The following is a 22,350-nucleotide window of genomic DNA, read 5'->3' on the forward strand; positions in this document are numbered from 1 at the left end:
GGCGCAACTCCAAAGCGGAGTCGTGTTAAACCCGCCACCCCCCACCCTTCCCTTCCCTTCCCCCACTATGTTTGTCTACAAGATGAGGTATTAAGCGTAATGCTGTATGAAACTACTGGAATTTTCCCATACAGAGGTTTGGCGCATTCGTGAGTCATGTGACACAGTATCCGGTAGATAAAAATGTAAAAACAGTTCAGGAAAAAAAGGCAAAAAAATTACTCGTCAGCATCAATACGTTACAGAATTCTGCGCGACGCCGCTCAACACTGCAGTCAGAAGCAATTTATTATTCTTACCCCCAGAAAAATAGTAAAACTTAAAAACACAAATGTAATTATCTTCATATACAAACCGATGCGACCGCTTCTATGTACAATAGAAGCTCTCGAAATTTTTGAACTTTATTTTTTTTTTTTTTTTGTGAGGATTGTCCCATTTTGTTGTACGTCAGGTCCCGTATGTTACTTCATTTGCTGCAAAATTCCTTTGATCTGCCTTTCAGAAAGGAAATGTCTCCCCCGAAGCCAGATAATGGCGGGCGCCGCTGATCTTATTCCTATTAGCGTGTTTGGAGAGCCCCCGCCTAAATTCCCGCAGGTGGTTATTCCTCTACCGTGCAGGGATTCTGTTTGACGAACAAGCTCAGTACATGGTGGACGAACTGGTACTGCTCACTGGTCTGGATCATTCCACCCCTACAAAAATACATAAACATGAGATGTAATAAATACATATATATAATTTCATTTTATGTAACAGTCCTTGTACATGATTCCTGAAATATTCCAGTTTTTTTCACTGGCCACTGATGGACACAGAGCAGAATGACATTTCCTGTTCAGCTTTGCTGTGTAGACTGGGATAGAGAGTCATCTCATCCTCAATAGAGGGCAGAGTCATCAGAATCATCTTTTTACGATTAGAGAGACTGGTCAGCAGTCATCTCATTATTATTACAGGGCAGGTTCTACAGAGCCCTCTCTTTATGATTAGAGAGCAGGCTAGTACAGTATGGGGTCAGCAGAGTCATCTCATTATCATCAGAGGACAAGTTCAGTAGAATTATCTCATTAACATTAGAGGTCAGGTCCAGCAGAGTCATCTCATTATCATTAGAAAGCAGGAATCTCATCATAATTACAGGGCAGGGTCTGCAGAGTCATCTCTTTATTATGAGAGAGCGCGGTCATTACAGCCCTTTTTTTATCATTAGAGGGAAGGTTTAGCAGTTGTCTCATTATCATTAGAGGGCAGGGTCAACAGTCATCTCATTATCCTTAGAGGGCAGGGTCATCAGTCATCTCATTATCATTAGAGGGCAGGGTCAGCAGAGTCATCTCATTATCATAAAATATTAAAATTAACTTATGTTAATAAAAGATATCAAAACAAATGTGTTTTTCTTTTACACAACAGTCAGTATACAGACATACTAGAAGAAAAAGGAAGTGATATATGTTACATTGTTATCAAGTGACAAAGGACATCCAAGACCATCAAAAAAAATGTTTGATTTCCATTGTTCCATTGACCGAGCATCATAGGAAGCGTTCCTGCATCCTTAACCTTTGTATGCTCCGAAACGCGTTGTCATCCTTGAATAAATAGAAGTTAAAATCCTTATCTGCCTGGTTGTTTAGTTGCGCCGACAAAGTGTCTCCACAAAGAGTGTGGATCTCGATGTGGGCCCCATCCTTCCCTACATCATTATCTTTAGAAGGAAGGGTCAGCAGTCATCTCATTATCATTAGAGGGCATGGTCAGCAGAATAATCTCATTTATGATTAGATGGCAAGGTCAACAAAGCCATCTCATTATCATAGCAGGGCTGGTCCAGCAGAGTCATCTCAGTATCATTGGAGGGAAGGGTCAGCAGAGTCATCTCATTATTATTAGAGGGCTGTGTCAGCAGAGTCATCTCAGTATAATTAGAGGGAAGGCTCAGCAGAGTCATCTCAGTATCATTAGAGGGAAGGGTCAGCAGAGTCATCTCACTATCATTAGAGGGCTGTGTCAGCAGAGTCATCTCACTATCATTAGAGGGAAGGGTCAGCAGAGTCATCTCAGTATCATTAGAGGGAAGGGTCAGCAGAGTCATCTCATTATCATTAGAGGGCTGGGTCAGCAGAGTCATCTCAGTATCATTAGAGGGCTGTGTCAGCAGAGTCATCTCACTATCATTAGAGGGAAGGGTCAGCAGAGTCATCTCAGTATCATTAGAGGGAAGGGTCAACAGAGTCATCTCATTATCATTAGAGGGCTGGCTCAGCAGAGTCATCTCACTATCATTAGAGAGAAGGGTCAGTAGAGTTATCTCATTATTATTAGAGAGCTGGGTCAGCAGAGTCATTTCATTATCATTAGAGGGCAGAGTCATCAGAGTCATTTCATTATCATTAAAGGGCAGGGTCAGGAGAATAATCTAATTTTCATTACGAAGGGAGGGAACTTAATGACAAACGTTGCCACTAATGTACTATTGGAGGCCTAGATAAGGCAGGATAGCTACACTACACGCACAGATAAGGCTCTGTAGGGAGCACTGCTGCCACTCCTTGGCTGGATGGGAGTTGCACTCCATGACTTCTTTGAGACTGTATTAGTCTATGAACACTTTCCTGTCCATTAACTCCCATTCATGGCAGCTACTTTTGAGACAGTACAGGGATCTGCCAGAATGCTGTCCTCTACTTTCAAGGAGAAGTTCTTCCCTTGGGAATGTCGCACCCTGTCCTATAACTTGGTTTTTGGCTGCTATTGTGGGGTTGTATAGCAGGAATATCCAGAGATATTTGAGTCGAGATGTATTAATTGCTATTTTCTTGGCTGGATCTTTGGTGGCCATAAATAGCGCAGTCTGCTTCTCAACAAATGATTCATTCCTATCTCCGAATCCAATGATTGTACATTGGCAACAGTTACCAATGCGAAGTACCAGCATGGTATACTGTACCTACTGCCCATAATTGGGGGGGATCAGCCAAATCCTCACATGTTATATCAGTCCTTGGCCAATACACTTCTTCATAAAACCAAACCACCCATCATCTTCATCATTTGCAAACCTAATCTCCACCTTATCTCATCCTAGGTATGTGATCACAAGATTCGACTCAATGGAAGGAACAATTAGGTTCGAAAGAGGTGAAGAAGATGGGCAGTTAGGACAGATGGAGAAAAGCCATAGAACTGAGAAGCTTGAAGACTCAAACATAAAATGTGACCTCCTAAAGATATCCTGTCTATATGGTGGTTTGTGGCTGAAAACAATCTGAAGCGGCCTTCATGCCCATGACAGTACTGGCATCTTGTGCCCATTCTCCAGATTTCAGGTTTGATGCACCGTTCCCAATGTCAAGTCTAAAACCAGGTCCTCAACCAAATTTTAGCCCTGTCCTAACGCAGGAGGTTTTGGCAACTGATCAAAATGGGTGTTGTCTTACCTGTCTAACCTCAGTTGGCAGGTGGTCCTCAGAATGTCCACCATCCCCTCGTTCTTCAGCTGTTTACACAGAATTGTGGTGGCAATGAAGCAGCCGGTTCTCCCAATCCCTGCGCTGCAAGACAAAAGACATCTGCTAAAGCAAAGTCATCATAAATGTCTATCATCAGAATACCCCTTTAATAGCTAGGCAGACTGGCCAATAAGGAGTCTTTGAGAGCTGGTAATCTCTGAAGCCATATTGGCTGTCATTCAGCTTTCCCTTTAACACATGTATCATAAAAATGGCTGAATGACTAGTATTTAATGGGTGTCTTAGTTAGGAACTGGGACATACTGGGATATATATAGTGTATATATATATACTGGGAATGTCATATTTGGAATCCCAGGCCTAGTTACCAGGCCTGTCCTGTGACTCACCTGCAGTGGACAATTATGGGTCTGATATTATGCTTGGCCTTCATGGCTTCCTCCACATCTTCCACTAGCTTTAAAAGTGCTGGGGCCTGATCCGGGGTCTTCTGGTCCGGCCATGACGTGTACCAGAAATGTTTCAGACTCCTTTCTTCCTCACCATTCTAGAACATCAACCAAACATTCAAAAAGATGGAAACTATTTCTGTTCAAGGATCAACCTATATAAGGGGGTTGGGAATACGGCATCTTGTAAGAGGCTCTACCCTAACGTCAGATGGAGATATAAAGTGCTTAGAACATGGAGGGTCACAGGTTACTGGTTATATATCCGGCCGACTACACAGCAGTTTCTCTGAGGAGGGGGCAGTCATTATTGGGTGTAGGTAACTGCAGTAGGTGACCCTATAATGTGGACAGTCTGTGATGAGAGTGCCAGGGGTTCAGTGCAAGGATTGATGGAACATGTCTCCTCATGGGTTGAGACAAAGATTAACCTCATGGACATGGTCAAGAATGGAGGGTGTGGTATACATTTTAAGGATGAGACTTATATAAGAAAAGTGTCCATATATGTTCTCCTTAAAGTCAAATGTTATCTATTGGGAGAGGACAGAAGTGGACATTCTCCATTAGTGAACCGCCCGGGGTCTGATTTTACTTTTCCTACCTTTAAAGTCATGAGTCTTAATACGTAGTCGTCCTCCTGGATGATGTTATTCACGGTCACCTCTATTCCTTCATAGATGCCATGTTTTTCCGGCCAGTATTCTGTACATTTCTGTGTAGAGACGAGCAAGTCAGCAACACAAATCAGACGGTGCAGCTGCCCCCCAAAATAAAGATGCAGAAGAGTCCTGTATATAGACCCCAGGCCGGGCCCAACTTGTATACAGAATCCAGGGCAGACCCCTCTGCATACAGACCCCAGACCAGAATCCAGTGTGAAGACCCCCTCCTGTAAATATTCCCCTGACCAAACCGTCCATGTTTACAAACCCAAGGCTAGAACCTTCTTGTAAACAGACCTAAGACCCCCTCCTGTATACAGACCCTAGACCAGAATCCCCCAGAGTACAGACCCCCTCCTGTATACAGACCCTAGACCAGAATCCCCCAGTGTCTATACCCCCTTCTGTATACAGACTCCAGACCAGACTCCCCCAGAGTACAGACCCCCTCCTGTATACAGACCCTAGACCAGAATCCCCCAGTGTCTATACCCCCTCTTGTATACAGACTCCAGACCAGACTCCCCCAGAGTACAGACCACCTCCTGTATACAGACCCTAGACCAGAATCCCCCAGTGTCTATACCCCCTCCTGTATACAGACTCCAGACCAGACTCCCCCAGAGTACAGACCCCCTCCTGTATACAGACCCTAGACCAGAATCCCCCAGTGTCTATACCCCCTCTTGTATACAGACTCCAGACCAGACTCCCCCAGAGTACAGACCACCTCCTGTATACAGACCCTAGACCAGAATCCCCCAGTGTCTATACCCCCATCCTGTATACAGACTCCAGACCAGACTTCCACAGACTACAGACCTCCTTCTGTATACAGACTCCAGACCAGACTCCCCCAGAGACAGGCCTCCTTCTGTATACAGACCCTAGACCAGAATCCCCCAGTGTCTATACTCCCTCCTGTATACAGACTCCAGACCAGACTCCCCCAGAGTACAGACCACCTCCTGTATACAGACCCTAGACCAGAATCCCCCAGTGTCTATACGCTCTCCTGTATACAGACTCCAGACCAGACTCCCCCAGAGTACAGACCACCTCCTGTATACAGACCCTAAACCAGAATTCCCCAGTGTCTATACCCCCTCCTGTATACAGACTCCAGACCAGACTCCCCCAGAGTACAGACCTCCTCCTGTATACAGACCCTAGACCAGAATCCCCCTGTGGGCATACCCCATCTTGTTTACATTTCCCAGACAAAACCCTGCCTGTTTACAGACCCCAGACCAGACCCCCAAATACCCCTTCATAGATCTCAGCTGAGCATGCATCCTTGTCCGCCCTGTTGCTCGACATCTGTTGTCGATGGAGAGTCACAAGGCCCCAAACAGATTCGATGGTCGGCCGGTCTTGTTATAGTTGGTACTGGTTTTGTACTGAGGCCCAAGAGCTTCAAGGTCTGCCTCTGTCCACATGCACACTGGTTATCAGGATGAGGTAGAAGCCTCTCACCTCATTGACTTCCTCAATGTTGGTGATCATGACGATGATAGGCGACTGCTGCTGCCAGACCATCTTCCAGAAATCCCCCACCGTGTTCACAGTGGGTCCCTGAGTTGCAATGTAAACTTTTTCCTTTTCTCCGTAACCCTGGGAAAGAGGAGAGGACATATGAGGGGGACTGTGCAGGAACCAGGGGTCTACATCGGTGCATATAACAGTCGAACTGCACATTAAAAGCTAGCCTTAAAAGGGACTGTCCGAAATAATATAAATCGATAATATCTCCTTAAAGGAAACCCTAAAAGTCCATTTGGAACAGGCAGGGTAGCACCAGTTTATGATTCCTGCTGGGAAGGGGGTGATATGATTGCTGACAACTGGAGCTGTTATGGGCCACTAAGGCTGGCTCTGTTATGGGGGCACTGTGCCTGTAACAATAACTACTATGGGGGCACTGTGCCTGTAACAATAACTACTATGGGGGCACTGAGGCTGGCCCTGTTATGGGGGCACTGAGGCTGGCTCTGTTATGGGGTTCTGTGCCGGTAACAATAACTACTATGGGGGCACTGTGGCTGTAACTATAACCGTTATGGGGGCACTGAGGCTGGTTCTGTTAGTGGGCGCTGTAACTATAACAGTTATGGGGATACTGAGGCTGGACCTGTTATGTGGGTACTGTGGCTATAAGGACCCCTATTCACTTCTATTCAAGTGGTGTGAAATTCACAGAACAACACAATCCCGCTCCGCTCACCCTTATATAATTAGCATTTATATAAGAACTCAGAGGGTCATCCTCCTGGTCTGGTGATGTAAGGCACACTCTGCTATGAGGGTCTGCAAAATACAAAAAGATGTGAGAGGTGATAGAGCTGACTGAGCCCAGCCCTACATGTATTGTAATGATTTACTGCTTCATTGTAGTTCCTCTCATTGCTGACAGATGGCAGTAATGAGCAGTCCTGTTTCCTTTAATATTGTACTGCTGGAATTTCTTCATCACAGACCTGCCTGATATCTAATACTCAATTATCAGTCCAGCCGGTTCAATCTGCAAAGGTATGGAAAATATATATCCTTAAAATCAATGCTACTGGACCCAGGACTTACTTGGGAGGATGGTTTTGTATCTGTTTTTCCGCACTAAGCCGAGGATTTCATATTCTTTTGGATCAACAAAGTTCATTGGGATTTCCTGAAAAAAAAGCAACAACACAGAACAAAATGTTACTGTAGAGAAGTGATAGGGAAGTGGAATAATCATGCATATATGTATATATATGTCTAATAAATACATATACGTATATATATATATATATATATATATACACACACACTTATTTTATATGTACCCCCTGTATTAGTAGGTGCTGGTCCGAGTTTTGGCAGCACCTGGCTGTCCTTAAATAGGCAGCTGGGCTCAGAAGTCAGATCTCTGTGTTGGGATCTGGGAGTCTTGTGTCTGGATGAAGGCTTGCTACCTGTTTGGCGTGAAAACAGGTTGGTGCTGCTATGGTCAAGGACTCTTTGAGGCAGAATTGCCGCATGGTGTGAATTACCACCAACACCGCAAGGTGACTTTTTGTTTGACAATGACTGCTTGTTTTGTCACTTGCCTAAAGTGTGAATAAAACACTGAACTGTTTGATCCAAAGAACTTGTTGTTGCCTCTGTACTGCGTCCGCTCATCCTGTCTACCAGAGCGAGTCCCCACAATATATACTTATATCTAAATGTGGCCAAAATAATGTCCCCCAAGCATGGGTGCCCCCCCCCCCCCAGCTGATGCCACCTAGATGACTGGACAATTATGTCCAGTTGCGGTCACTTCAAAAGACAGAGGATCAATAGAGGCAGGGCCGGAGATGTTTTGTATAACAGGGACAGGAGAACAAAGAGCTCCCCTGCCCCTATATGTCGCGTACCATTACAGCGCCAGAGGTATCCAAAATCTTCACAGGCGGGATGCCCCTATATGCCGCGTACCATTACAGCGCCAGAGGTATGCAATCTCTTCACAGGCGGGAGGATCAAAGCATCCCCCGCCTGGAAGTGCGAGCTGGTGTGGTGATATCATATCACCGCGCCAGCCCACGCGGACTTGCCTGCGGGAGCGAGCGCCGCGGGGCTTAAATAACCCGGCGGCGCTGCGCTCAGGCAGACAAGTTGAGCCGTGCAGCCCCTGCGAGGATCATCCGCTAAGACGAGCAACCCCTGGAAGTCGAGCATTAGTGGCTAAGTATCATTAACCCCTATACCACCAACGTATTTCCCTGCCTATAACCCATTGTTTCCCTGACTATTCCCTTTACCACCAACGTATATATCATTTATCCCTGTACCCCTGCAATAGCCCACAGTTCATTAACCCCTGAACTACCAATATAACACCTGTATCCCTGCCCATTACCCTATATAACCCTGCATTACAGTTAACCCCTTCACTGCTCCCTTGCAGTGCCATTTCCACCGCATCAACCCCTAACCCCTGCCATCCTATTTAGCCCTTGCATTGCTGGTATTGTAATTAACCCCTTCTATACCCAGTAGGGACAGTATATAGAGCCAGGAGGGTGGGCTGCTAAATAACGTGTGTGTGTGTAAGTGTATTTTTTGAGGTAGAGTTTGGGGTGGAATTGTGTAAGATATTGTGTTTCGTGTAGTTAGGTGTATTGTAGTGTTGTTAATATATTACTGTGTGCGACTATAAGTATATATGTTTATATGTCCATGTATATAAATATAAGTAGTTATAGCAATAATCAGACTGTAGACTTGTTATTGTATAATAAATACGTTATTATTCATAGTTCAGCGTATAGTCGTTTATTGTAGTAGTAATTCGCACGTAGTTCAGTTCAAAGTAAATGCAACAAGGAAGTTGGTTGTTCGTATTTAAAGTATAAACAGGCGGAGTTATCAATAGACGACTCACGCCTGTTTATGAATATTAATTATTGATATTAACACATAATATTAATAATTTATATTTCCTTTAACAGTTACAAAAGTCAAATTTCTATAAAATATCTCCTTCCGAAGAAATAACATGTAAATCTGTCTGTGCTAAATGTCCATGTTATAAGATCCATTGAGAGTGTGATGACTGCTATCCGGATTATCCTGATCGTGAATGGCTGCCATGAGGACCCCAGACCTGCAGCGGCAGCAGACAGGGGCAAAGCAGTTTGGGCGAGTATCTGCACCTGGTACCAGGGGTCTGCGGGGCACCAGCTAGCCTTGGCCAGGGTACATTTATTTCATGCCAATGGCTAATTATTCATTTTGGTTCTGCTTCTCATAAAACACCCAATGACTTACAAAGAACTCTTTCTGAAGCTCAAAAGAATCCAGGGCTTTGTCATGCAGCTCCTCTGGAGTCAGGACGTTGCTGGCGGTTTCAAGACATTCCCGAGTGGACTGTTCCCGTGGGGACATGATGTGGCCATATGGCTCAGTGGACCCTGGGGTGCACATGTCCAGAGTCAGAGATACATTGGAGCCCCTCCTGTAGAAACAGATAGACCTTCATACTCCTGCTGTAAAGGAGATCAGGAGCTACCAAAGAGCAATGTGATTCTGTAAATATACAAGACCAAAGGCTCCAAATTACAGCTTGTATTATACTTCAGAGCTGCACTCACTGTTCTGCTGGTGCAGTCACTGTGTACAAACATTACCTCTCCTGTACTGATCCTGAGTTACATCCTGTATTATACTCCAGAGCTGCACTCACTACTCTGCTGGTGCAGTCACTGTGTACATACATTACTTATCCTGTACTGATCCTGAGTTACATCCTGTATTATACTCCAGAGCTGCACTCACTATTCTGCTGGTGCAGTCACTGGGTACATACATTACTTATCCTGTACTGATCCTGAGTTACACCCTGTATTATACTCCAGAGCTGCACTCACTATTCTGCTGGTGCAGTCACTGTGTACATACATTACATCTCCTGTACTGATCCTGAGCTACACCCTGTATTATACTCCAGAGCTGCACTCACTATTCTGCTGGTGCAGTCACTGTGTACATACATTACTTATCCTCTACTGATCCTGAGTTACATCCTGTATTTTACTTCAAAGCTTCACTCACACTTCTGCTGGTTGAATCACTATCACATATCCTGTACTGATCCTGAGTTACATCCTGTATTATACTCCAGAGCTGCACTCACTATTCTGCTGGTGGAGTCACTGTGTACATACATTACTTATCCTGTACTGATCCTGAGTTACATCCTGTATTATACTCCAGAGCTGCACTCACTATTCTGCTGGTGCAGTCACTGTGTACATACATTACTTATCCTGTACTGATCCTGAGTTACATCCTGTATTATACTCCAGAGCTGCACTCACTATTCTGCTGGTGCAGTCACTGTGTACATACATTCCTTATCCTGTACTGATCCTGAGTTACATCCTGTATTATACTCCAGAGCTGCACTCACTATTGACTTCTGACTTGACTCTTTCACTGTCATGTAACCGTCTAGAGCAGGGGTAGGCAACCTCCGGCACTCCACCTGTTGTGAAACTTCAACTCCCAGCATGCATACTTGCTCTGCTCTTCTCAGAACTCCCATAGAAGTGAATGGAGCATGCTGGGAATTGTAGTCTTACAACAACTAGAGTGCCGACGGTTGCTGATCCCTTACTGCTAGCAGCTTTAATTCTCGGGCTTTGTCTCCTTCAGTTTTGAGCTGCAGCTGAATTTAGAAATCATCACCTTTCCTGCAGCCCCACAGGTTTCACGGACAGAGTTTCTATGTCTATGTCCCCTCTAATGTCCATCAAACAGTCAAAGACGGGGGTGTCTGGTACGGGGTCTAGGTCCAGGAATTCCTCCACTTTGTCATCTGTCCATTCCGAGTAGGTGAAGGAGGGCTGGCGGCTCACGGATTGGCGTCTGTCCTCCGACAGGACTGGTTCAGCATGAGACTTGAGGTACCATATCTGGAAATTAGAGGGTGGGAGAGAGGACAAGCTGAAGACTCATTGTACCCTCTGCCATTCCAGCCCTGTTTAGAGAGACAATGGGCCTGATGTGCGAACGCTCCCCTGTGCGCACACCGTCCTATTGTGCTCATGTATATAGCCTTGTACGCTCTGACTTTTATTTCATTTGAAAGCATTGCAGTGGAACAGTGTGGAAACAGAACGCGGCGTCGTGAAGCCCTATTGTTGAGGCAGAGAATCTAAGTGTGCGCATCACAAACAGCAGGAAAAGCATGCGAGCGGCTCTGTGGAACCTGACGTGTCCTCAGCCAGGGCTGCCATTCTAATGCAGAATAAATGGAGTTTTAGGTTAAAAAAAACTTATTAATAATGTATAAAACTTCTAGATTTTTCTAATATATTTTATGTTTCAATTCCTTGCCATTTTCAAAATCTCTGCTTGCTGTCAGTGAGTGAGAACACTTGTGTTCAATCAGAGGCAGTAAACTTGTACACAGCTGGTCCTGTGCTCAGCTCAGAAGGGTATACAATTGTATCAAGTCTGGAACATTGTTCTGTGACTCCAGACTGATACATTGTAGCAAACTACCAGCTGCTAATGATGTATGAGAGCAGGGGGCTCAAACAAGCGGCCCACGGGGAAGCGGGTGGCCCCTGCCGCAGTTATCTATGCCCCGTGTTCATTGTGGAAGCACTGATCAGTACAGGACAGCAGGCGCAGGGAGCGGTGAGTATGGCATTGCTGGTGCTGCGTTACTCACTGCTCCCTGGTCCTCTTCACCCAGCGCTGCGCTAGGTCCTGACCCGGTGGTGGTGTCGCCCAGGGGAGGAGGGGGAGGTCTGCATTTCGGGGGTGGAGGTTATAGGGGGCGGCAGCGGTCTGATTTGGAGTCTGCATAAATTTGATCTGAGATCTGTGTCAATTTGGGGTTTAATTTAGGGTCTGTATAAATGTGGGGTCTTTGTAACTGTGGGGTCTTATCTGGGATCTGTAGAAATTTGGGATCTAATCTGGAGTCTGTATGAATTTGTGGACTGATCTTGGGACTCTATGAATTGGGGGGGGGGGGCATAATTTTGGGGTCTGGTCTGGAGGTCTGTATTCATTTTGGAGTCTGTCTGGAGGTTTGTATGAATTTGGGGGTCTGTATTAATTCTAGTGTTTGGTTTGGGAGTCTGTATTAATTTTGGGGTCTCATGTGGGGTCTGCATTAGGCCTCATGCACACGAACGCATTTTGTTTCCGTGTCCGTTCCATATTTTTTTTTTGCGGACCCATTGTGCTGTCCACATCAGTATGTCCTTTCCGTGTGCTGTCCGTGTGCTGTCCGCATCAGTATGTCCTTTCCGTGTGCTGTCCACATCAGTATGTCCTTTCCGTGTGCTGTCTGCATCAGTATGTCCTTTCCGTGTGCTGTCCACATCAGTATGTCCTTTCCGTGTGCTGTCCGCATCAGTATGTCCTTTCCGTGTGCTGTCCGCATCAGTATGTCCTTTCCGTGTGCTGTCTGCATCAGTATGTCCTTTCCGTGTGCTGTCTGCATCAGTATGTCCTTTCCGTGTGCTGTCCGCATCAGTATGTCCTTTCCGTGTGCTGTCTGCATCAGTATGTCCTTTCCGTGTGCTGTCTGCATCAGTATGTCCTTTCCGTGTGCTGTCCGCATCAGTATGTCCTTTCCGTGTGCTGTCTGCATCAGTATGTCCTTTCCGTGTGCTGTCTGCATCAGTATGTCCTTTCCGTGTGCTGTCTGCATCAGTATGTCCTTTCCGTGTGCTGTCCACATCAGTATGTCCTTTCCGTGTGCTGTCCGCATCAGTATGTCCTTTCCGTGTGCTGTCCGCATCAGTATGTCCTTTCCGTGTGCTGTCCACATCAGTATGTCCTTTCCGTGTGCTGTCCGCATCAGTATGTCCTTTCCGTGTGCTGTCCGCATCAGTATGTCCTTTCCGTGTGCTGTCCGCATCAGTATGTCCTTTCCGTGTGCTGTCTGCATCAGTATGTCCTTTCCGTGTGCTGTCCGCATCAGTATGTCTTTTCCGTGTGCTGTCTGCATCAGTATGTCCTTTCCGTGTGCTGTCCACATCAGTATGTCCTTTCCGTGTGCTGTCCGCATCAGCATGTCCTTTCCGTAGCCCCGCAAAAAAAATTGTGCATGTCCTATTTTTTTCTAGTTTGCGGACAAGGATAGTCATTATTACAATAGATCCACCCAAAAAACGGATCTGCAAAAAAAACGGATTCCATACGGAACATCATCCGTTTTTTTTGCGGATCCACAATTTGCGGACCGCAAAACACATACGGTCATGTGCATGTAGCCTTAAGAAGGGACTGTCCAACGATGTGAAATTTACATTTGAAAACTGATTAAGGCTACATGCACACGACCGTATGTGTTTTGCAGTCCGCAAATTGCATCCGTTTTTTCTGCAGATCCGTTTTTTTTTTGCGGATCCATTGTAATAATGCCCATCCTTGTCCGCAAACTAGAAAAAAATAGGACATGCAGAATTTTTTTTTTGCGGGGTAACGGAACGGACTAACTGATGCGGACAGCACACGGTGTGCTGTCTGCGTTTTTTGCGGACCCATTGAAATGAATGGGTCCACATCCTATCCGCAAAAAAAACGGAACACAACAACGGTCGTGTGCATGAGGCCTAAGCCTCATTCACACATCCGTGAAAAGGTGGTCAGTGATGCCTCCGTGATGGATCTGTGTGGGGTCAGTGTGTCCGTTTTTTTCTGTCCGTCTGTTTCACTGACCCTGCACAGCTGAAAAATAATTTTTAAAACATCTATTTTTTAATGATCCGTGAAACACGGATGAAACCCAATGGCATCTGTGTTGCATCTGTGGTTTTCACGGACCCATAGACAATAATGGGCGTGATGGATCCGTGAACATAGACAAAGTAAAGCGTGCATCTGCGCTAAAAACACGGACCCACAGAATGGGGTAATAATAAAACGAGTGTGAACATTAAAATGAAAGGTGACGTGTGGAGCGTATGTGGAGAACATGTACAGCACACGTACGTGGAGCGCTGACGTGTGAATGCCACAGATAAGTAGTAGGTACCGCTCTCTCACCACTATGGGGAGCTCTTGGCGTCATTCCCGAGCACGGCTAGGCTGAGATGAAACTCAGGGGCGGTGAGTGTGACACACGTATGTGATATATGTAGATATTACATGCCTGTAACACAGTACAGCGGGTATCCACTTCCCAGCTGAGAGCAGACAAGCTGTGTACAGGTTTACTGCCTCTGAATGTAGCGCCAGCATGTTCTCATTCACTGACAGCAAACAGATATATTGGAAATGGTGAGGAACTGACGTACAACGTACAAAGTGCAAAGGTCCATTTGTACAGTGTAAAGCTTAGTTATTTTACAATGGAAAGTTCTGCAGTTTTCTTAATGTCGTTTGCGTTTAAAATTCTTCACCTATTTTCAAGATTTCTGCTTGCTGTCAGTGAATGGGATATTCTTGTTTACCTCCAGAGACTATAAACCAGTCTCGATCATGTCCAACTGATACAGCTACACTGCTTGTGACAAGAGAGGTGTCTGATACACTGTAACGAAATCTGCACCTGTGTTTGTGCTTCTCACCTACAGAGGATTGCCTGCGGACCTGCCTGTACAGAAGTGTTAGGTCTATGTAGGTTTTCAGCCTGTGGATTAAAATGTTTCTATTCACTGACAGTAATCAAAGATCTCGGAAACAGTAAGTGTAACTTTCAATATTTTAATCTACAACTGAACATTTAACCCCTGCCTCTCTGCCCAGATGCCCCTAAAACCGGATTGGAACCCCCCCCCCCCCCCCACCCCCACAACTTTCCAGCATCTGAAACTTCAATTCAGGGGCCGGGCTCAGGAACACCCACAAAACCACCCAGAAAATGCCCATTTTGGAACACATTCACCCAAGCAGTGAAAAACGTGAAGAATCACAAAGTCATCTTCCTCTGAATCCACCTGATGAACCCAGATGTCTACGTACCATGGTGCCAATCAATGCCATGACAGCCACGACAAAGAAAATTATCACCAGCACAGAGCCGGGCATCTCCCCCGTCCAGAGTCCGCTCTGCAGGGTGGTTAAATCCTAGGAGAGAAGAAGGTGAGTAATGTCAGAGGGAAGACTTTACATCAGAATTTGAAAGAACCTGCTCTTTTTACTGTGTATCTCTCCATGACCTCCCCAAAGATCAGTACACTCATCTCCTGAAATACTCGGTGCTGCTGGGGAACCCTTCTCCTTCCACTATGTAACTCAGCCTCTGACCTCCACAAGATCAGCACAGTCCTCCCCTGAAACCCTCTGTGCTGCTGGGGAACCCTGCTCCTTCCACTATGTAACTCTCACCCTGTGACCTCCCACAAGACCAGCACACTCCTCTCCTGAAACCCTCTGTGCTGCTGGGGAACCCTGCTCCTTCCACTATGTAACTCTCACCCTGTGACCTCCCCCAAGACCAGCACACTCCTCTCCTGAAACCCTCTGTGCTGCTCAGGACCCTGCTCCTTCCACTATGTAACTCTCACCCTGTGACCTCCCACAAGACCAGCACACTCCTCTCCTGAAATCCTCTGTGCTGCTCAGGACCCTGCTCCTTCCACTATGTAACTCTCACCCTGTGACCTCCCCCAAGACCAGCACACTCTCCTCCTGAAACCCTGTGTGCTGCTCAGGACCCTGCTCCTTCCACTATGTAACTCTCACCCTGTGACCTCCCACAAGACCAGCACACTCCTCTCCTGAAACCCTCTGTGCTGCTGGGGAACCCTGCTCCTTCCACTATGTAACTCTCACCCTGTGACCTCCCACAAGACCAGCACACTCCTCTCCTGAAACCCTCTGTGCTGCTCAGGACCCTGCTCCTTCCACTATGTAACTCTCACCCTGTGACCTCCCACAAGATCAGCACACTCCTCTCCTGAAACCCTCTGTGCTGCTGGGGACCCTACTTCTTCCACTATGTAACTCTCAGCCCGTGACCTCCACAAGATCAGCACACTCTCCTCCTGAAACCCTCTGTGCTGCTGGGAGGACCCTGCTCCTTCCACTATGTAACTCTCACCCTGTGACCTCCCACAAGATCAGCACACTCCTCTCCTGAAACCCTCTGTGCTGCTTGGGACCCTACTTCTTCCACTATGTAACTCTCAGCCCTTGACCTCCACAAGATCAACACACTCTCCTCCTGAAACCCTCTGTGCTGCTGGGGAACCCTGCTCCTTCCACTATGTAACTCTCACCCCGTGACCTCCACAAGATCAGCACACTCCTCTCCTGAAATCCTCTGTGCTGCTGGGGACCCTGCTCCTTCCACTATGTAACTCTCATCCTGTTACCTCCACAAGATCAGCGCACTCCTCTCCTGAAATCCTCTGTGCTGCTGGGAGGACCCTGCTCCTTCCACTATGTAGCTCTCAGTCTGTGACCTCCACAAGATCAGCACACTCCTCTCCTGAAATCCTCTGTGCTCCTGGGACCCTGCTCTTTTTACTATGTAACTCTCAGCCTGTGACATGGCAGACAAGTCATAAATGGCACATCAATGACAGGTTGGCTGGAGGGGATGGTTGATGCCTAGAATTTTTTTTCTGTCCCCTAATAAATTAGGCATGTAGGAAGTCCCAGGTAAAGTCCTATTTGACATTTGCAGTTTTTTAGCCAATCACATGACATTTACTTGCCCCACATTTTCTGCACTGAGTGCCAAAAACTTTCACCCCCCCCCCCCCCCCCAAAAAAAAAGAGCATTACACATGAACACAGCAATTTGAAAATTCCCTTGAAATTCAATTGTTATCTTTGGCAGGGGCAATTGCAGACTATGTGAGGGAAAGGGTCCCTCTTGTGTTGGTAAGTGGTACTGCACTTGAGCTGTCTAGTGTAGGATTATCTTGTTGGACCATGTAGCATATGATGAGCTCCTATCTGTGCACTAAATGCAGCTGCATCTGCACCTTCCATCGACTTTCCTGTAGGGCCAATGGAAATACATTGCCCTAAAGAACGGACACATCCCTGATGGTGGAGTTCCCCTTTAAATGCATTTTTATAAATCATCCCAGATTGAGTTTACAGCGACGTCTCTCTGATTCATAGTATTTTCTGAATACATTGGGTTTTCTTCAGTTACAATGAAACCTTTTGGGAAAATGAGTCTGACCAACACAACGTCTAACCCCCGACCACGAGGTGGGCGCTTGCACATCAATCACATTATTCAGAGTCTATGACTCAGGAACTGATCATATTTGGATCCTGGGGATGGCTTGCAGGCTCCAGATGGTCTGTATGAAAATCTCATTTAGGATCCATCTGGAGGATGATAAGGTTTGCCGTTGGTGTCGGTGCTGATAGTGTATTCTTCCACACCACAAACTGAGTTACACCAGTGCAGCTTGGTTAATAAGCTTCTGCATCCATCGCCGTCATTCCCCCGAAGGCTGCGCAGAACTGCAGCGCTGCACTGATGCCGTAGCGGTGGAGGGCTGGGTACAGAGTTCTCTGATGTTACAGATTGGCACTGATCAGCTACAGCAGAAGGAGCCAAAATGTGTCTGCCCCCTTCCCCTGTGTGCGTTGTCCATCTGGGCACTGTGTGCCGTAAATGGGTGCTGTACAGTATGTAGAATCTGGGCAATGTATGCCGTATCTGCACACTTCAGTCAGAAAGCAGGCGGTGTATACACTATCTGGGCGCTTTATGCAGGACATAATGCGGTATAGTCTATCTAGGCACTGAATGTATTATCTGGGCACCTTATGCGGTATATATTATAGCAGGGCGCTGCATGCAGAAGGATTATCTGGGCAACTGCGTGAAGTAACTGCATGTCGTATGCATTATAGGAGCACTTCGTTGAAAAGTGGACAATTTGTACACTATATATTAATATGCCTTCTATCTGGGTACTGTATGTATTATCTGGGCAGTTTATGCCCTGCACGCTGGAAGTGGGTGCTGTATATTTATCTAGGCACTGAATGGAGAAAATGGGTTTTGCATGGATTTTCTGTGCACTGCATGTGTGGCGGGCACTTCGTGTAGAAAATGAGCGCATTATCTGTGTACTGTACTGTATGCAATAAATGTGTGCTGCATGCTTTACCTGGCAATGTATTCAGTGTATAATGCTGTATATTCTATCGGGGCGCTACAAGATAAAATGGATTTTGTATGTACTATCCGGACACTGTATGCAGTAAAAAGGGCGCTGTATCTGAGCGCTTTACGAGTAAGATGATGACGGTATTATGTGGGCAGTAAAGGAGTGCTGTATGTATTATATATGCAGTATATACAATAAATAGATGTTGTATGAATTACTTGGGTACTTTTTGCAGTAAATAGGCGCTGTATGTATTATCTGGGCACTTTATTGAGGAAGAAGGCATTATAAGCATTATCGGAACAATGTATGCAGCAAATAATGCACTGAATGCAATGAAAGGGTGGTGTATGACCTATCTGGGCACTATGTACAGTAAACTGATGCTGTATGACCTATCTGGGCACTATGTACAGTAAACTGATGCTGTATGACTTATCTGGGCTCTATGTATAGTAAACTGATGCTGTATAACCTATCTGGGCACTATGTACAGTAAACTGATGCTGTATAACTTATCTGGGCACTGTGTGTAATAAACTGATGCTGTATGACCTATCTGGGCACTGTGTATAGTAAACTGATGCTGTATGACCTATCTGGGCACTATGTACAGTAAACTGATGCTGTATGACCTATCTGGGCACTATGTACAGTAAACTGATGCTGTATAACCTATCTGGGCACTATGTACAGTAAACTGATGCTGTATAACTTATCTGGGCACTGTGTGTAATAAACTGATGCTGTATGACCTATCTGGGCACTATGTATAGTAAATTGGTGCTGTACGTCCTACCTGGGCACTGTGTACAGTAAATTGGTGCTGTATGTCCTACCTGGGCACTGTGTATAGTAAATTGGTGCTGTATGACCTATCTGGGCACTGTGTACAGTAAATTGGTGCTGTATGTCCTACCTGGGCACTGTGTATAGTAAATTGGTGCTGTATGACCTATCTGGGCACTGTGTATAGTAAATTGATGCTGTATAACTTATCTGGGCACTGTGTATAGTAAATTGGTGCTGTACGTCCTATCTGGGCACTATGTACAGTAAACTGATGCTGTATAACTTATCTGGGCACTGTGTGTAATAAACTGATGCTGTATGACCTATCTGGGCACTGTGTATAGTAAATTGGTGCTGTATGACCTATCTGGGCACTGTGTATAGTAAATTGGTGCTGTATGTCCTACCTGGGCACTATGTATAGTAAACTGATGCTGTATAACTTATCTGGGCACTGTGTATAGTAAATTGGTGCTGTACGTCCTATCTGGGCACTGTGTATAGTAGTAAATTGGTGCTGTATGTCCTATCTGGGTACTGTGTATAGTAAATTGGTGCTGTACGTCCTATCTGGGCACTGTGTATAGTAAATTGGTGCTGTACGTCCTATCTGGGCACTGTGTATAGTAAATTGGTGCTGTACGTCCTATCTGGGTACTGTGTATAGTAAATTGGTGCTGTACGTCCTATCTGGGTACTGTGTATTGTAAATTGGTGCTGTACGTCCTATCTGGGCACTGTGTATAGTAAATTGGTGCTGTACGTCCTATCTGGGTACTGTGTATAGTAAATTGGTGCTGTACGTCCTATCTGGGTACTGTGTATAGTAAATTGGTGCTGTACGTCCTATCTGGGTACTGTGTATAGTAAACTGGTCCTATACGTCCTATCTGGGCACTGTGTATAGTAAATTGGTGCTGTACGTCCTATCTGGGCACTGTGTATAGTAAATTGGTGCTGTACGTCCTATCTGGGTACTGTGTATAGTAAACTGGTCCTATACGTCCTATCTGGGCACTGTGTATAGTAAGCTTGTGATGTATGTCCTATCTGGGCACTGTGTATAGTAAATTGGTGCTGTACGTCCTATCTGGGCACTGTGTATAGTAAATTGGTGCTGTACGTCCTATCTGGGTACTGTGTATAGTAAATTGGTGCTGTACGTCCTATCTGGACACTGTGTATAGTAAATTGGTGCTGTACGTCCTATCTGGGTACTGTGTATAGTAAACTGGTGCTGTACGTCCTATCTGGGCACTGTGTATAGTAAATTGGTGCTGTACGTCCTATCTGGGCACTGTGTATAGTAAGCTTGTGATGTACGTCCTATCTGGGCACTGTGTATAGTAAATTGGTGCTGTACGTCCTATCTGGGCACTGTGTATAGTAAATTGGTGCTGTACGTCCTATCTGGGCACTGTGTATAGTAAGCTTGTGCTGTACGTCCTATCTGGGCACTGTGTATAGTAAACTGGTGCTGTACGTCCTATCTGGGTACTGTGTATAGTAAATTGGTGCTGTACGTCCTATCTGGGCACTGTGTATAGTAAGCTTGTGATGTATGTCCTATCTGGGCACTGTGTATAGTAAATTGGTGCTGTACGTCCTATCTGGGTACTGTGTATAGTAAATTGGTGCTGTACGTCCTATCTGGGCACTGTGTATAGTAAATTGGTGCTGTACGTCCTATCTGGGTACTGTGTATAGTAAATTGGTGCTGTACGTCCTATCTGGGCACTGTGTATAGTAAATTGGTGCTGTACGTCCTATCTGGGCACTGTGTATAGTAAATTGGTGCTGTACGTCCTATCTGGGTACTGTGTATAGTAAATTGGTGCTGTACGTCCTATCTGGGCTCTATGTATAGTAAATTGGTGCTGTACGTCCTATCTGGGCACTGTGTATAGTAAATTGGTGCTGTACGTCCTATCTGGGCACTGTGTATAGTAAGCTTGTGATGTACGTCCTATCTGGGCACTGTGTATAGTAAATTGGTGCTGTACGTCCTATCTGGGCACTGTGTATAGTAAATTGGTGCTGTACGTCCTATCTGGGCACTGTGTGCAGTAAATTGGTCCTATATGTCCTATCTGGCCACTGTGTGCAGTAAACTGGTGCTGTATGAGATTTTCAGGCACTTTTTGCAGTAAATTGGTGACCAGTAGTAAATGTCATGTTGCCCCAGTAGAGGTGCACACCGCCCCATGGCTCCTGTGTCTGACTTACCAATATCTGGGAGAGGACCAGGAGACAGATACTGCCCCCGATGGTCATTATGTTCCACAGGGCGGCCCAGCTGTACTGAGTGTCCCTCTCTACATCCTGCGACTGATCCATCCCAAGCTGCAGGTTGTGCTGCTCATCCGCATCATCCAGGGAGCCCATGTCTGCGGAGGGCGACTGTCATGGATGGACCTGGTCATGTAAAAGAGGGAAAGACAGAAATCAGCAGAGTCCCTCCAGATGTGTGACTTGTGTGTCCTAGCTGCATCATCACAGGTTTAGATACAGCAGCACCGTATCACATATAATAGGCTTAGATACAGAATCTGAGGACAAGGTATCACACATGATAGGCTTAGATACAGCAGTACAGTATCATATATAATAGGCTTAGATACAGAAGCTGAGGACAAAGTATCACATGATAGGCTTAGGTACAGCAGTACAGTATCATATATAATAGGCTTAGATACAGAAGCTTAGTATACAGTATCACACGATAAGCTTAGATACAGCAGCACAGTATCATCTATAACAGACTTAGATACAGAAGCTGAGGACAAGGTATCACACATGATAGGCTTAGATACAGCAGTACAGTATCATATATAACAGGCTTAGATACAGAAGCTGAGCAGACAGTATCACACATGATAGGCTTAGATACAGCAGCTCAGTGACACTGGTCACACATGATAGGATTAGATACAGCCGCTAATGATAGGCTTAGATACAGAAGGTGAGCAGACAGAATTAGGGTCCATTCACACGTCCGCAAATGGGTCCGCATCCGTTCTGCAATATCGTGAGCGGGTGCGGACCCATTCATTCTCAATGGGGAAGAACGGGATGCGGAGAGCACACTATGTGCTCTCTGCATCCGCATTTCCGGAGAGCGGCCCCGAACTTCCGGGCTTCGGACCCAAACTCTGCGGAAAAATAGAACATGTCCTATTCTTGTCCGCAATTGCGGACAAGAATAAGCAGTTCTATGGGGTTGCCTGCCGGGTGTATTGCGGATCCGCAATACACCATGGATGTGTGAATGGACCATTAAACATAACCGGCTTAGATACTGCAGCTCAGCCGACACTATTACACGTGACCGGCTTAGATACTGCAGCTCAGCAGACACTATTACACATAACCGGCTTAGATACTGCAG

The 22,350-nt window shown here is 45.8% G+C and overlaps 1 protein-coding gene across 3 annotated transcripts in view; it reads right to left on the reverse strand.

Moving 5' to 3' along the window:
- Positions 1-208: 208 nt before the first annotated feature.
- Positions 209-22,350, reverse strand: part of PTPN5 (protein tyrosine phosphatase non-receptor type 5) — an 85,562-nt gene continuing 63,420 nt past the window's right edge. For all 3 annotated transcript variants that reach the window (XM_044270996.1, XM_044270995.1, XM_044270994.1), the window contains 11 exons: positions 21,189-21,377; positions 15,046-15,150; positions 10,804-11,030; positions 9,385-9,571; positions 7,174-7,258; positions 6,818-6,900; positions 6,070-6,207; positions 4,533-4,643; positions 3,869-4,026; positions 3,447-3,560; positions 209-698 (listed from right to left, as the gene is read on the reverse strand). In XM_044270996.1, coding sequence (XP_044126931.1) covers positions 605-698; positions 3,447-3,560; positions 3,869-4,026; positions 4,533-4,643; positions 6,070-6,207; positions 6,818-6,900; positions 7,174-7,258; positions 9,385-9,571; positions 10,804-11,030; positions 15,046-15,150; positions 21,189-21,347 — 1,461 coding nt within the window. In that variant the 5' untranslated portion in view covers positions 21,348-21,377 and the 3' untranslated portion in view covers positions 209-604. The remainder of the gene's footprint in view (positions 699-3,446; positions 3,561-3,868; positions 4,027-4,532; positions 4,644-6,069; positions 6,208-6,817; positions 6,901-7,173; positions 7,259-9,384; positions 9,572-10,803; positions 11,031-15,045; positions 15,151-21,188; positions 21,378-22,350) is intronic.

Source organism: Bufo gargarizans, chromosome 10, assembly GCF_014858855.1.
Source record: "Bufo gargarizans isolate SCDJY-AF-19 chromosome 10, ASM1485885v1, whole genome shotgun sequence".
NCBI classification, from domain to species: domain Eukaryota; kingdom Metazoa; phylum Chordata; class Amphibia; order Anura; family Bufonidae; genus Bufo; species Bufo gargarizans.